Raw genomic sequence first — 14,838 nt, forward strand, 5'->3', positions numbered from 1 at the left:
AAAGCAAACAATGTCTCCTTGAGGAAGGCCTTATTTTACAGATGAAGGAACTAAGGCACCAGTAAATATGACTTATTTAAAGCAATTTGTTAAGTCAGTTGCAGAGCTGGGAACAGAAGTCACAGCTCTGACTCTGAGACCTGTGCCCTAACTACCATACAAGGCTCATTGCTAATCCAGTCATAATAGTACTGTGCTCATTCATGAGAACCAGAAAGTGACAGTGACTAGACTTGTTTCATTGTTCATGCTGAGTGAAATGTAAATGGTAAAACAGTATAGATATGTTTTGATTGACCTGAGTTTTCTAAAATACCTACTAGGAGCAGAGAGGGAAGATACATCTCTCTCCCCCCTCACCCTGCCAAAAAAGACAATGGATTACTGATACACACAGCATGAACATTCAATTATTAAAAATGATTAACACTGGGATATCAAGTATTGGTGACATTACCCCTTATTGTAGATCACTTTTTCACCCTCAGTGGATGGTAGAACAATTGTATTTTTTTCCCCTAATTTTCTCTGATTCTCTTAGTTGCCAGCTGTAGCCAGATGATCAACGGGCAGGATTATGCTTGTCAGAAAATGTGGGTGGGTAACTTTAAAGGTGATCAGTAGCAAGCCAGAAGGAATTTGACACATGCCGACTCCTACTCCAGGAGAAGATTTTGTGAGGAGCGGAAATTGGGGTCACTGCTGTAAGAGCAGTGCCTGGAATTGCAGCTTCTCAGCTTCATCAGATTCTGGAGCAGGGAACAACCTGTGGCAGATTTACCTCCACATACCCAAACAGAAAGTGGAAAGGGGGATGAGGAAGATCTCCCGAAGGATATGCAAAAGGAGCAATGAGAGAGGTAAGAAGAGAGCCAGGACAGGACAGTCATGAAAGACAAGGGAGGACAAGATTTCAAGAACAGCACAGTTGACTGTATCAAAAGTAGCTGACAGGTCAAGCAGGATGAGGATGGAGTATTGGTTCTGAGATTTGGCTAAGAAGAGGTCTTCAGAGAATTTGGTGACAGTTGAGTGCAAGGGTAGAAGCCAGACTGGAGTATCTAGGATGGAATTGGAGAGAAACTCCAGACAGTGACTGTAAACAGCACGTTCAATGAGCTTAGAAATGAAAGGGAGATGGGAAAAGGAGTGGTAGGTGGAGAGGCAAGTGAAGTCAAGGGTTTGTATCTTTAAGATGGGAGAAACTAAAGCATGTTTGTATTGAGAGAAAACAACCAGAGGACATTAGGAGGTTAAGGGAGGGAATAAGAGTGGCCCCTGCAGGGAGATCAGGAGATGGGATGGGGTCACTGGAGCCAGGGGACGGTGGAAGAGAGCAGATAAGAAACTTCTGCCTCCGTGGCCAACGAAGGAGGAGAAAAAAGTTTGAGGTGGGGGAAGAGAGGGGAAGAAAAAGGGGAAGGGAAGGCAAGCCAAGGGAGGGGAAATGTCATGTCAAATTTTGTCAATTTTCTCTTGAAAGAAAGTGTGCAGAGAGAAGTGGTGGGAGGAGGTGAAGGTTTGAGGAGTGAGTTAAAGGTGCTGAAAAGGCAATTGGTATTGAAGGCATGAGATTCAATTAAGTTGGAAAAGTAGAGCTATTCAGGAAGGCAGCAGAATTGAAAGAGGAGAGAATGAATCTGTAGCAGAGGAAGTTGGTCTGGTCACTGGATTTCTGCTAAAGATGCTCTTCACTGCGAGTGCAGGAGTAGAGGAAACAGATGCTGGGGTAAGCCACGGCAGGAGGTTAGTAGGATGGATCTTGCGATGGGAGATAGAAGTATCAGAAGGAACTTTTTGACATAGATTTGTTACAGCATCAAAATTAAAGTATATAGAAGCTTCTCCATCTCAGGTTACAGATTCAGTATGACCTTGCCTCATCCAGTGGCATGCTGGTTACTAGCTTTTGAGTCCAAAACTATTGACTAGCTAGGAAGGTAGGTATGCAAAACTATTTGAAGTTAAATGAAACTGTTTGTAACAGTACAGTAACCTGATTGTATTTGGTAATCCAAGGGTGTAATTAGAATTTTAAAAAATGAGAGAGCAAAACAGAATTACACAGCTGTAAAAAACAAGGCTGTACATATTTCAAAGGGATCTGATAGTTTGTGATGTCATTACACACAATAGGCTTGATTCTGTAACCCTTACTCAGACAGATTAATACTTTCTTCAATGGGACTACTCAATATGAATAAAGGGTGGTAGAATCAGGCCCAATATATCTATATTCAACAGCATTCCTGGGTTGTATTTCATCCTTTTAATCAACAGCATACAATTTTAACAAGGAACCATTGATTTTTTTATATAGGAAATAGTTTTCCTCCAGCCTGCCTGTTTGTTTTAATTTATGAGCTATTTATACTTACAGAAAATGTTTATTATTAAACATTTATACTGTGGTAATACCTAAAAGTCACAGTAGGACTCTGACCCGTTTGAGTTAGTCACTGAGAAAATACAGAGTCAAATTCTGAACAGTTAAGGAGTATCATACTGATAAGGATTTGGCACGGGGATGACTTGCCAGTCAGAACACAATTCACTTATATATTAAAATAATGAAAACACCGTATTTCACAGTAGCAATATCACAGCTGTGAAATAAGACTCGTTTCTTAAAGTTTGTTTGGCTACAGTACATCAGATCCTTAAAAGTGCTTAAGTATCGATGAAGTATGGTTTGTGACACAAAACTCATTTGAAGAGTTGTACCTAAAACAGGTAACCCACATGAAATACAATTTATGATTTTTTATAGTAACATCATTTGGCACTCAAATTAGGAATACATATTTTTAAAAAATTATTACCAAACTGAGATTGGACAACCCTGAAGAGAGAGTCATGATCTCTTGAGTTTTAACTGGCTCTGCCATTGACTTAGGTAAGTCATGTGAACTCTTTGCATATCAGTTTTTCCATCTGCAAAACAAGAATAGATTTTCCTGTCTGCCTCCCGGAGGTGGACTGAAGATTATTTAATGTCTGTATGGCATTTTACATGTTTAAAATGCTATGCAAATAATAATTATTTCTATTCTATTCTTCAGAAATCTATTTCAGCCCACTGTATCTCCAGAGTTCATATTCTATTATGTATGTATATAGTATTCAGTATTGGAAAGTATTTACTGGGTATTCTTCCTGTCTGTACACTACTGTATCTTCTACAGTTTAGGAGAATGATTATGAAATCAGATGAGACAAATTTACTGAATACAGAGGGAGGATGTTGAATGTAACTCATTGTTTTTTCCTGTACTGATTTGCATTGAAAATAGATGAAGAGGAACAAAAATGTGCAAATAATTTCCCTTTAAATGACTCCACCTTACCAAACAAAAGCCTTCAACATACATTCAAAAGCAGCACCTTCAAAAACACCAGAAAATGGGAATTACAAGATAAAAGCGTCCAGTTGTACGAGTCCTCTCACACAACACAACTCGCTTTTAGAACACACACACTGTACACAAATTCCATGTACAGTCAAAGGGCAGACAGCAAAACCCATCAAATTCAATCCAACAAATATATTTTGCCAGGCATCTAACACATTAATTTAAATTAAGGGGCAAGGTATGCAATACAGCTTCACTATACACAAATATAAAGAAACAGATATTTCCAGTGGAATTATATCTGATTGCTATAGCATTAAATCCTTATGTCATCAGTTGCATTGTACTGAAAGAGCATGTGCAGCCAAGTGCTTCTTGAAAAAATGTGCTAATCAGAGAAAGGGGTGCCAAGCTAACTTGATGGGTTTCTTTTTGAAGCTATTACAGTTATTTAAATTAATTGGAATAATGGAGGCAGTGATACTAATGCAAAATTAACATTAATAATATAAACACACTGTGCTGATATTTTACTAATTTACAAACTTATTTTGTACCCATTCCAATATTTTAATGATCACTTGATTGCCAGCAGGACAGAGTATAGTTTATTTATTTATTCCATCTTAATAGCTATGCTGCTGAACTGAAGTGTCACGATACAGTGGAAAGAAAAGGAGTACTTGTGGCACCTTAGAGACTAACCAATTTATTTACAGTGGGATTCTCAAGGAATAAACTATATACTTATTTATGAGTAGGTTTTTCTATGGTGCTCATTGTATTATCTGACATCTCCACCAATATTAACGAACATATTCTCCTAACACGCCCATGCAGTAGGTGTTTATTCTCCCAATACTCCCACAGTGCTATCCAATTTTGTTATTCTCTTGATTAAGAAATGAGAAAATGTTGTACTATGCAATACATAAATGACAAATGCTTTATCCAATTAATCCCACAACCCCAGAACACTCAGGGCCCTGCAGGTATGCCACCTTGTGCTGTGCTCCTGACAGGCTACACAAGCTACACAGGGTCAGATCATCTGAGTACATTTCTGGGAAGACCTCCACAAACACATAATAGGAAATGGTGATGATGAGTAGCTGACTTTCATCCACGCAAGTCAGTATAAATGTTTGCATGAGGCTTGCAGCAAACATGTGGCTCACTGTGGGCAAAACCCTGAAGGATCTTGAGGTATGTAAAGCATCCAAAATTGAGGTGTGTGATTGTGAAGGGAGTTAGAGCTTGTCAACATGGGAAAGTTGTACCAGTGTAAGGGAAGATGTGAATTTAAATAGCTATAGTTATACTGGTACAATTCCTAGTGTGGACATGCTTACTTTGGTAGAAGTATGCTTTTTTCCCCAATTTAATTTATGTTGCTTTGAAGTGGTTTAAGCTAAACTGAAAAAAGACATTCTTATTCCAGCACAATAGCATCCACACAAGGACTTATCCTGGTATAACTACAGTGGTTTAACTACATCAGTATAATTATACTGGTATAACTGTAAAATTTTCCCATGTAGGCAAGCCCTTCGAAAATCATGGATGAAAGTATCCTGTTAAATAGGAGAAGGAGGAATCTACAAGGTGCCGCCACATAGGGCTGCAATAAAGGGGAAGGCACTTTGATTGTCCAAGGTGCTTGGTTATCCCCATAAAATTCTCAGTGAACATGAAGCAGATTGTACTCCTCATCATGTGTCACTGTAGCATGACAACTAAATATCACAGAAGCATTTTATTCTGGCCTTACTGGAAAGTCCCTTCCTCTCTAAAAATACTCAGAGGGGCACTACAGCGCAAGTTTGACACCATTGTGTGAACTGGCCTTGACTGAAACAATGGCTCATCATTTTGCTAGCTAAACACACTCTACCCAGTTCAAACTGATATGGACGTTATCATTTCCTGTCCTAAATGTTTGTCCAATGTAGTTAAGTGCCATTAAACAGGTACTGCATTTTCACCTCAAAGGGTAAAAGTGCTTTGGGGTTCTTTGGGGAAAAAGTGCAATATACATGTAGGTTATTATGCCTTTCAAAGTGGGTCAATCAATTTCAAAGGAGTGATATAGACTCAATAAATTGTGTGTTCCCCCAAAGATACTAAATGCTCTTACAAATTTTTTAAAATTTTTGTGTAACTAACACCTCTGGATTAGGTTTTTAAATAGAAATTCGTACATACAGACACACCCTCTGTAACAGACTCATGGAAGGTGAGGGAAAGCCTTTTGCAGGCTTCTTCATATATGTATTGAAATATAAAAAGTTAAAATTAATAAGTGCATTTTCAAGGAAGAGAAACAATGAGCACAAACAAAAGCAAATGCTCTCAGTCACTAATTTTATCACCTAATTTGTATAGAAAACCACATACCTAGAATGAGAGGATATTTCACTGAGGTCTCCCATGCTACCTTCAGCTGTATGACTGCTAGAAATGGCAGAAGTATAGCTATGTACAGCATACATTTTAGCTTGTTCATCATCTTGCCCAGGAGTTTCAGAAGATTCAGTCCACTGCTCAGCCCGACTGTGCACCCCAGACCTGCTGCCAGCAAGGTGTAAAGGAGCCATAAGAGGAGCAGGCATACAAGGAGCTGTATCAATTCCACTGTCAGTAGAAGCCCCTTTAATATATGTTAATCCAAGCAATTCAGGGTCCATCAGGTCTCCGGAGCCAAAGTGCTTTTCATCACTATTGCTCGACGTATTACTGGACAGGGTATTGCTGCTGGAGTGACTGGAACAGTTTTTGTCTCCAATCTTTAAAAAAAACCAAAGTTTATAAATAATATTTACTTCCGTTTAAGGTTACTTAATTTTCTTTATTCAAAGGTTATTTAGCCTGCATTTAATACTTGGCACAGCATTGTTAAATACAAACACCAAATACAAAAGAAGCTAAATGCACAACCAGCTTCTATGAAGTGAACTGCACAATTGGCTAGGTGTATTATGGGACTTTTCTTTCCTCCAAAATAAGTCTATTGTTTTGGTAGGTAAATAGACATTAGACCATTGGTTTGATCTCATATGGCAAATCCCATATTCACATTTAAATTCTTTGATTCTGACATGCTTGCATCCATAAACTATCATTTGTGGATAGTTAAAATGAACAAACCACTGAATTAGGTTCTATTGCAATTCGGAAGAACAATGAAGACTGAATTACTGTTACCCTCTCTGAGTAGATGAAATATCCAGTTTATTGGATCAGGTGCAGCATGTATGACTACCTGAAATGAAGGCAAGTGAAATGTGTTTACCAAATGCAAGTGACTTGAACCTCTGGGGGTTCAGGCTCAATATGACTGCTGGACTAGAAGAACTGTGTCAGACAGTTGTGTCAGTAGAAAATTTGAGGGGATTTTATAAAGAGCTGAATTCATTTACCTGTGAGGCAAGACAGCCAAGACCAGGCCAGATGAAGCCTAGGTAAGAAGGAAAGTAGGAGGGTAGACTGCTATTTTTAATTAGATTCCCCTTCCAGCAAATGTACATAAGGATACATCATTTGTTATACACCAAACTGTTAGAGGTAGCCCTTCTGAAAAGGCTGCCTCACCTAACTGCACATTGACAATTAACAAGTCTCAGTATCTGTTTGAAAAGTTGCTACAAAAAGAGGGGGTTTAAGTTCATTATGAACCTTATGGAGATGGTTTTCAACTTCACTATAAGGGAACTAGATGCTGGAAATGCAAATGAACACATTTCTAGGGATGGGATGCACAAGGATTTGCTAGAGAGTTGTCTAGCACAGAGGTGCTTCAGTTTGGACCACAAATGCAACATGGCATCGAAGAGGAAAGAAACCATTAGGAAGCAAGGAAGCCTTCAGGAAGTAACGAAAACACAGGAAGGAGCGATGTAAGTATCAGTCCGAGCAAAAGGTTCCTTCAGGCTGCTCTAGTCTATAGTAAGTACCTGCTTGGCACTGGAACTGGCACAGAGGATTGGGATGAGCTGGCGAACAGCACCTTTGCGTGCTCTCCTCTTGAGCTCAACAAGCATACCTCAGCTACAGCTCAGAGTCAGGTATTTCTATGTGCCACAGCCACTCTTCATAGGGAATCTCAATGTGGCCTTAACAGTGACCGAACTCCGTCATGACATGATGATGTCATGGAGCAATTAGAACTCAAGTATAGTAAATCATCAGGACAAGATGATATTCATCCAAGATTTCTGAAGAGCAAAGACACTGAGGTGGATATGCAATGTATCCCAAACAGCAACATGTGTTCCTGAAGACTGTAAAGTTGTTCGTTTAGTGTTCATCTCCAGCAAAGGACAATCCAAGGAACTGGGCAGCAAAAATGATTGGGGTATGGAACAGCTTCCATATAAGAAGAGATTAAAAAGACTGGGACTTTTCAGTTTGGAAATGAGACTATTAAGAGGAGATATCATAGAGATCTATTAAATCTTGACTGGTGTGAAGAAAGTGAATAAGGAAATGTTATTTACTTCTTCACATAATACAAGAACTGGAGGTCACCCAATGGAATTAATAGGCAGCAGGTTTAAAACGAACAAAAGGAAGTATTTCCTCACACAACACAGTCAGTCTTTGGAACTCTTTGCCAGAGGATGCTGTGAAGACCAAAACTATAATAGGGTTACAAAAAAGTAGGTAAGTTAATGGAGGACAGGTCCATAGGTGACTATTAAGGATGGGCAGGGATGCAACCCATACTCTGAGTGTCCCTAGCCTCTGTGTTCTAGAAGCTGGGTGTGGACACCAGTGGATGGACCACTTGATGATTGCCCTTTCTGTACATTCCCTCTGAAGCACCTGGCATTGGCCACTGTCAGAGACAGGAAACTGAGATAGATGGACCATTGATCTGACCCAGTATGACCATTTTTATGTTTTTATGCTTTGGATAGGCCTCTTTCAGTTTTGAATTAAGTGACTGATTGAGTAATTCAAGGATAGAGTAATGCTGTGCTGCATTCAAATATATATAACCAAGTCAAAATAAATGTATGAAGTTCAGTGAATAGAACAGTATCTCAGGTATTGGTACTGGGTTTAATGCTATTCATTCTACACAGTGACTCAATCCTCAAACATCTGGGCAACTTCTCCTTGCCTGAAAACATCAGGAAGTAATTTCCCCCATGTGTCAGATTGTATAGTACTGTACACAACAGCATTATGAGGGTCTTTTTTTTCAAACATCATGGACCAGATTCACAGCTTGTATAAATCAGAAAGCCAATTTCACTCCAGCTGAGAATCTGGCCCCATAATCCTATTGAAATTAGTACTTTTTACAAGTAGTATCATACAGTTTCCTGGTACATCTAGCAAGACTTCTGTATTACAAACACACAAAATGCTATTAAGGGAACAAGGCACTTTACTATTATTTTTTTCCTTTCCCTAAACCATAGGACACTGGCCACTACTAAATGCAAGCTAACTGAACCAGGTAGTCCAATTATCTGATCCAATACTTCAACTTGTATGCATCTTTTCTTAAGGCAGCCATAGCATTTGTATTAGATTTAGAAAATGAATCTGTTTAATAACTTTTAACTTCTAATCCTAGTGAAGTTAGTACATTTCTTAGTGCACACCACTTAATCCAGCTGGAAATCATTAAAAAAAACAACCAAAACAAAACAAACAGGCCACCACTTTCACACCCACAATTAAAAAGGCACAAAAAGAGAACATTTAACCAGATACAGTCTTTAGAGGTGGAAACTTTGCCCAAATAATAAGAAAGCTGATTGCTGATAATTATAGTACATATGTTATCCCATACAACATGTCAAGAAATGCCATGCATAAATGTAATGTGTATAATGGGAGGTGCTCCTATGACTGAGCAAACCAATGTAAATGAAGCTGTCGTCAGACAGCAGAGCAATGCTCACATTAGTAAGGATTTTATCCCTGCAATGTCCCAGAAACCAGAACTTGACCTTTTTAATGCACTTAGTTTGAGAATACTGCATCCATTGCGGAATCAGAGATCCTTGCATAGCTATGCACAATACTATTAGCCTCTCAAACTCCAAACTGTACTACAGGAATTACTAAAATGTATTTTAAAACATTTAAGATTCTTGCAAGTGTCTTTTCAGACCCAAGTTTTTAACAGCAGAAGAGAAGTTTGAACAGACTTACATGAGAAAGTTTGCTTGGCGAATCCTTGCCATTGCCTTCTTTTGGTAAAGCCCGGTCTTTGTAGGAACTCAAGACTTTGGTGGATGGTGCATGCCACTTCATTTCTGCCATAAATAATCGTATTTTAATTTCTGATTTCTAAAAGTCTAACTTGATTTCTAAAATGAACATACTGTACAAAGAGAAAAGCACATAACTCAGTGCTTTAAGCATCAGGTTTAAGACAACTAAGCCCTGTGGAATCACAGGTTCAAACCTTGGCAGACTTTTCTAACCCTTTTGTTGTTCCAAGATCATTAATTAGAGTTCTATGCAGTCCACTCTGTGAGATGAATGAAACCTTAGAAATCAAAGTGTTTGTTCTGAGCCTACTTTAAATATTCCATGGCCCTTCCTATAAAAGGGTAAGAATTTGCCTCAGTGTTCTGTGGTCAAAATCTATCCTATTCTGACTGTTACACTGCGTTTAGTTTCCTCTTACCACCTCGGAGCTGGCTGCATTTCACTGATGCTGCATTCATTTTAAAGCACTTTAGGATCCTTTGGGATGAAAGGTTCTATATAAATTGAAATTAGGATCATCATCAGAACCAGTAGTTAACTTTACTTGTATATCCTAGGAAGATTATTTACTTTTAATATATGGTATTATTATTACCAGCATATCTGGTTCCTTCCAAAGTTTCCTCTCGTTCTCTGCCTCCTTCACACTCCAGTGGACTTGAACCTTGGTGTTCATGAAGTAAAGGGGATTGGCACCTTGTAACATAAGCAGACGATCAAGTTGTTTCTTTCTTAACTACAAAACTGGATTATCCCACAAGGAACTTTCCAAGGTAAAAATCTTTGTAGGTCATTAACTGTAAACAATCACCACCACCCAGCAAGCAAATAGTATTGGGAAATTTGTTACACTTCGATATTTTTACTTAGAGTAAGTTTGTTGGCAGAACACTGTTTAGGATTAATTATAAACAAATAATGCTAGATTAAAAACCCCTACATTTTTGGGGCCAAACATTCAAAGCCCCATACAATGGATGGACCATGAAAATGCATCAACTAGCTGTTCCATGGACCAGTTCCCACTTCTATGCACACAAATATCCGACAGTATGTGCAAATGTAGGATTCTACTAATGAAATGGGTGCACAACATATTTTGCATCTACTGAACTGAGGTTTGAAAATTTTGCCTTTTATTCAAAATTGGAATTGATGGCTCTACACACACCAGTACTAAATCCATTACTTGAAACACTTCCACTTTCACAGATGTCAGGCACTCTTAATCTGAAATTCCTTGAGCAGGTTCCAAGACAATACACATATCTGCTACATGGGATATTTTACACATAATCAAACATGTCAAGGCAATATTCTGCTGATAACAGACAAGAAGATGATTTGTGTGTCCATATTTTATTATAAAAATAACTTAATTAACTGAGTATCATGTCTCAAGTGTTTTTAAATTAGGCAGCTTGTGTATTTCTGTATCTCAATATTTAACAGCAAAAATGTTACCAACCAGTAGATACATGCAACCAAAGTGCTACATTCACAGTAATGAAGAACAGATCTCACATAGAAAATATGTATTAGAATTGAGTTAGTTAACTTTTTGGTGACCTTAAACATTTAACATACTTTTTGGGAGGGGTTCCTATTCACTAACAGCTCAATTGTGAATCCTCCTGTGCAGGGAAGTAAGGGGAAGTAACAAGCCCCATTAACACTCATGTGAAAGAACTACCCATATTGCTGGAGCCTGCCCGGGGAAAAGAGACCAGCTGCCACAGGGATACTAAGTCAGCCTCCCGTGCAAGTGGATAGGAAGTAGATGTCACTGGAGCAAGTGCAGAGGGAGAAATAATTTGCACCTTAAAAGGACTGACACAGAATATTATGCCCACTAAAGCAAAGGGAAGTAGAAACCAGACTGGAATGGAGTCTCAAGCTGGTTCCTGAATGTAGGCTGTCCTAATCCAGCACTAAATCACTAACTAGTGTGGTTCCCAAACTGTGTTTGTGTACAGATTGCATGAGAGTCCCTGCTTCCAGTTTACTTAGGGTAGTATCACAAGTACTTTTCCTGATCCTCATTAATTTGCAAGGGATCTCAATTTGTGGGTAGAAATTCACAAATTTTCCACATTAGTTTGAGGACCAAATCCTGAACTCAATTACAGTGGTGCAAATCTGGAAAACCACCACTGATTTACACTGAGGTATCTCAGATCAGACTAGGCCTGTGATGCCCTCTATTTAAACTACATTTCCATTGCAAATGGGACTATTTAATATTTAGCTTGTACATAAATTCTGTTTCATAAAGAATTATATATGGGAGTTACAGTGAGATATAAAATCACCAGTACCCGTCATATCCCACTTGCTGTCTCCACTGGCTACTCCCGCTGGGTCCTGGGTCACTGGAGGACGACTGGTTGCTCGGTGAACTTCTGTAATGTTGACTAGAATCATTAACAGTGCACTGAGGTATTTGTGGAGTTTCAACATCTTTAACTGGTCTGTTATTTATTTATTTTACAAATAAATTCATTTTTACAATTAAAAATGAGGCACACAGATTGCAGTTTGAATACTTTAAGTATATTCCTATTGGGATTTTACAGTTAGACTTATTTCCTACAATTCATGTCATTTAAGCATTTTAGAAAATAATATTTCCCAGTTTGTTATTGGCAGGATATTTCCATATGTAAATCTTAAAAAGACACCATGAAACACAAAAGCAGAGAACAGACTAGGTTTTAACAGATTAATGGCCAAATCCCACTCTCCTTATTCATATAAGTAGTCTCATTTGAACAAAGAGTTTAAGTTACTTGCATGAGTAAGCAAAGCAGGACTTTGCTCAGTTTTGAATATGGGAAACTCCCACAATGAAAAAAAGGACCTTCCCACCCAGAAACAATTACTAACATGTACTATGATATACCAGAAATGGTGAGGGCTTTGATTACACTATGGAATGCATAATATCAGTACCTTCATCCAATTGAGAACTAGGTCATCCTTCATATACGTTATGTGGGTAACATGAAGGCATTTTAAAGGGAATTGTATTATTATACTTTTAAAGAACATCATGTCTCGCATTAACAACTGTGTGACAAAAATTCTTGTATTTCCAGCTATTTGAAATATAATCTCCAAATTCTTCCTTTAATTGCTCTTTCACCTTGCTTCTCATTGCCAGCTTTCAACTCCACTATCTTGTGGATCCCAGCCCCATACTCTTGACTCCTCATCCTTCTTTCCCTTCCCCCTTCCCATTTTCTTCATATATCCAGTTTCTAACTTGTCATTTCTTCCTTTTTAATCTCTAAAATTCACCCTTTTCTCATTGTCCCTAGTGCTATATAATCCGTATTTCTTAACCTTGTTATCTACCATATCAATGTCTCATCTCACTGCCCTTCCTAGCCCCAACTCCTCTCCAATCTGTCTGAAATGCTGCTGCTAACGTAACCACCTATTTCCTAGAAACTCTCTATAGGCTTCATAGTCTGACCTCAGTAAATCTGAGTTTCTCATCCTCACCAACAAGGTCCTATATAATACCATTCTCTCCTATTTTTCTCTACTCAGTATCTAATTCCATAGGCTAGTTCCAAACCTTTTCTTTTATCATCTTCCCATCTCTCTGCTTCATGGATTTTACCATGCTGCTTCCCATGTCTGGAAGAGTCCTCACCCATTGGGCACCATCTCTCTTCTCTATATCCCTTTTTAAAACCTCACCTCCACAAGCAAATTGTTTTCCCTTGTTGTCATCATTAATCTCCCCACCCTGCCTATCCTGACCTGCTAGCTAATGTTTTGTCTTTGTTAAACTAGTCCTATTTCTATTATATAGTAAGCTTTTCAGGGCAAGCAATGGCTCACTGTATTTAAGGCCTCAGTCCTCCAAACATGTATGCATGTGCTTCACTTAGTTATGAATGCACAAACATGTTTGCAGGATTGGGGCTTATATTTGTAATGTGCTGTGGGAATTAATAGCATTTTATTAACTGTTGAATAAATATTTAAGTACTGTTTTCTAATAGAGCTTCACAAATCCAAAAAATTAGATATTTAGTACAACTGCCCTTTTAACATTGGACTTTAACAAGGAACAAAAGAATGGGTCAGTAAAGTGATCTTAAGTCATCTAACATTAAGCGTGGTTAGTTAAAATGCATTTTTGAAACAAGATGTAAAATATGCAAAGCATTAACTCAGAACCTTCTTTCCCTAAGGACAAGTTTTAAAATGTGCATTACTATTACTAATAGCCTAACTGTGATGTTTTAAACAAAATGTAAAAATACTATCAATTATTTCTCCTTCAGTACAGTAATAATTTATGCTTTTGGGGGCCAGAGAGCAGAAATTTTCAAAACCAATACATGACAAATTTTAGATTTTTATACAAATTAGGAGATTTCAGTCATGAGATCTGTTTTGCCTGGAGGTTAGAGAAACTGCATGGTTAAAGGGGAAAGGGCATAAAGGAGGGACAATTCCAAATAAAAAAGAAATTAATGGGGAAAGAATTATGTTAAAGAAACGAATTTGTTTACCTTATTTGGTGAGAATTAAAGAGTCAAATGCATTAACAGGTTTTTGTTTTTTTTGTTTTTTTTTTTAAAGATCTGTATCCCTTTTCAAGGAGTAAAATGATTCATAATTACCTTTAAAATACTTCACCATAATGTAAGAGGTTTGATATTTTTACATCACAAGTTCTCTTTTTTTTTAATAAGCAGAGAAAAAAAGCAAAGCATACGGAGTGGTAATGAATTACAGAATCCTTTGAAACTGTGTCCATAATACAATAAATGAACTTAAATCATTCATTTTGCAAGAGACAGGTTTGTTTTATTTATGCTTATCACTCATCTAAATAGGTTTCCATGACATCACTGATTGTGCCTCAGCTTAGAGCAAAAGTAGCCAGTCAGCTTCTGTTTCATTTGATTTGGGGTTGAAGGAGATGGTTGGTAGTCCTCATGGGGTGAAGTTATGAAATAGTGATGAGTGAATCACTCATTTTTTGGTTTGATAAATCAAAAACAATTTTGGGGAGAGGTGCCAACCTGAAAAGTAGGTTTTTCTTGATAAAGTGAAAAAATGTGGTGTTTGACCAGAAACATTTTTTTTATTTTTGTTTTGTTTCATTTTCACAGAATATCAGGGTTGGAAGGGACTTCAGGAGTTCAATCAGTCCAATCTCCTGCTCAAAGTTTTCAGCTGGTTTTTACACTTTTTTGTTTTCTAAAATAAATCTAGCAAAATTTTG

General features: G+C 37.8%; 1 protein-coding gene across 5 annotated transcripts in view; it reads right to left on the reverse strand.

Moving 5' to 3' along the window:
* SIPA1L2 (signal induced proliferation associated 1 like 2) overlaps positions 1-14,838 on the reverse strand; it is a 179,376-nt gene that overhangs the window by 38,925 nt on the left and 125,613 nt on the right. For all 5 annotated transcript variants that reach the window (XM_084624844.1, XM_084624846.1, XM_084624843.1 and 2 more), the window contains 4 exons: positions 11,906-11,989; positions 10,183-10,283; positions 9,525-9,628; positions 5,751-6,139 (listed from right to left, as the gene is read on the reverse strand). In XM_084624844.1, the coding sequence (XP_084480970.1) occupies positions 5,751-6,139; positions 9,525-9,628; positions 10,183-10,283; positions 11,906-11,989 (678 nt within the window). The remainder of the gene's footprint in view (positions 1-5,750; positions 6,140-9,524; positions 9,629-10,182; positions 10,284-11,905; positions 11,990-14,838) is intronic.

The sequence above is a fragment of the Lepidochelys olivacea genome (assembly GCF_965140295.1).
Source record: "Lepidochelys olivacea isolate rLepOli2 genome assembly, chromosome: 3".
NCBI lineage: Eukaryota > Metazoa > Chordata > Testudines > Cheloniidae > Lepidochelys > Lepidochelys olivacea.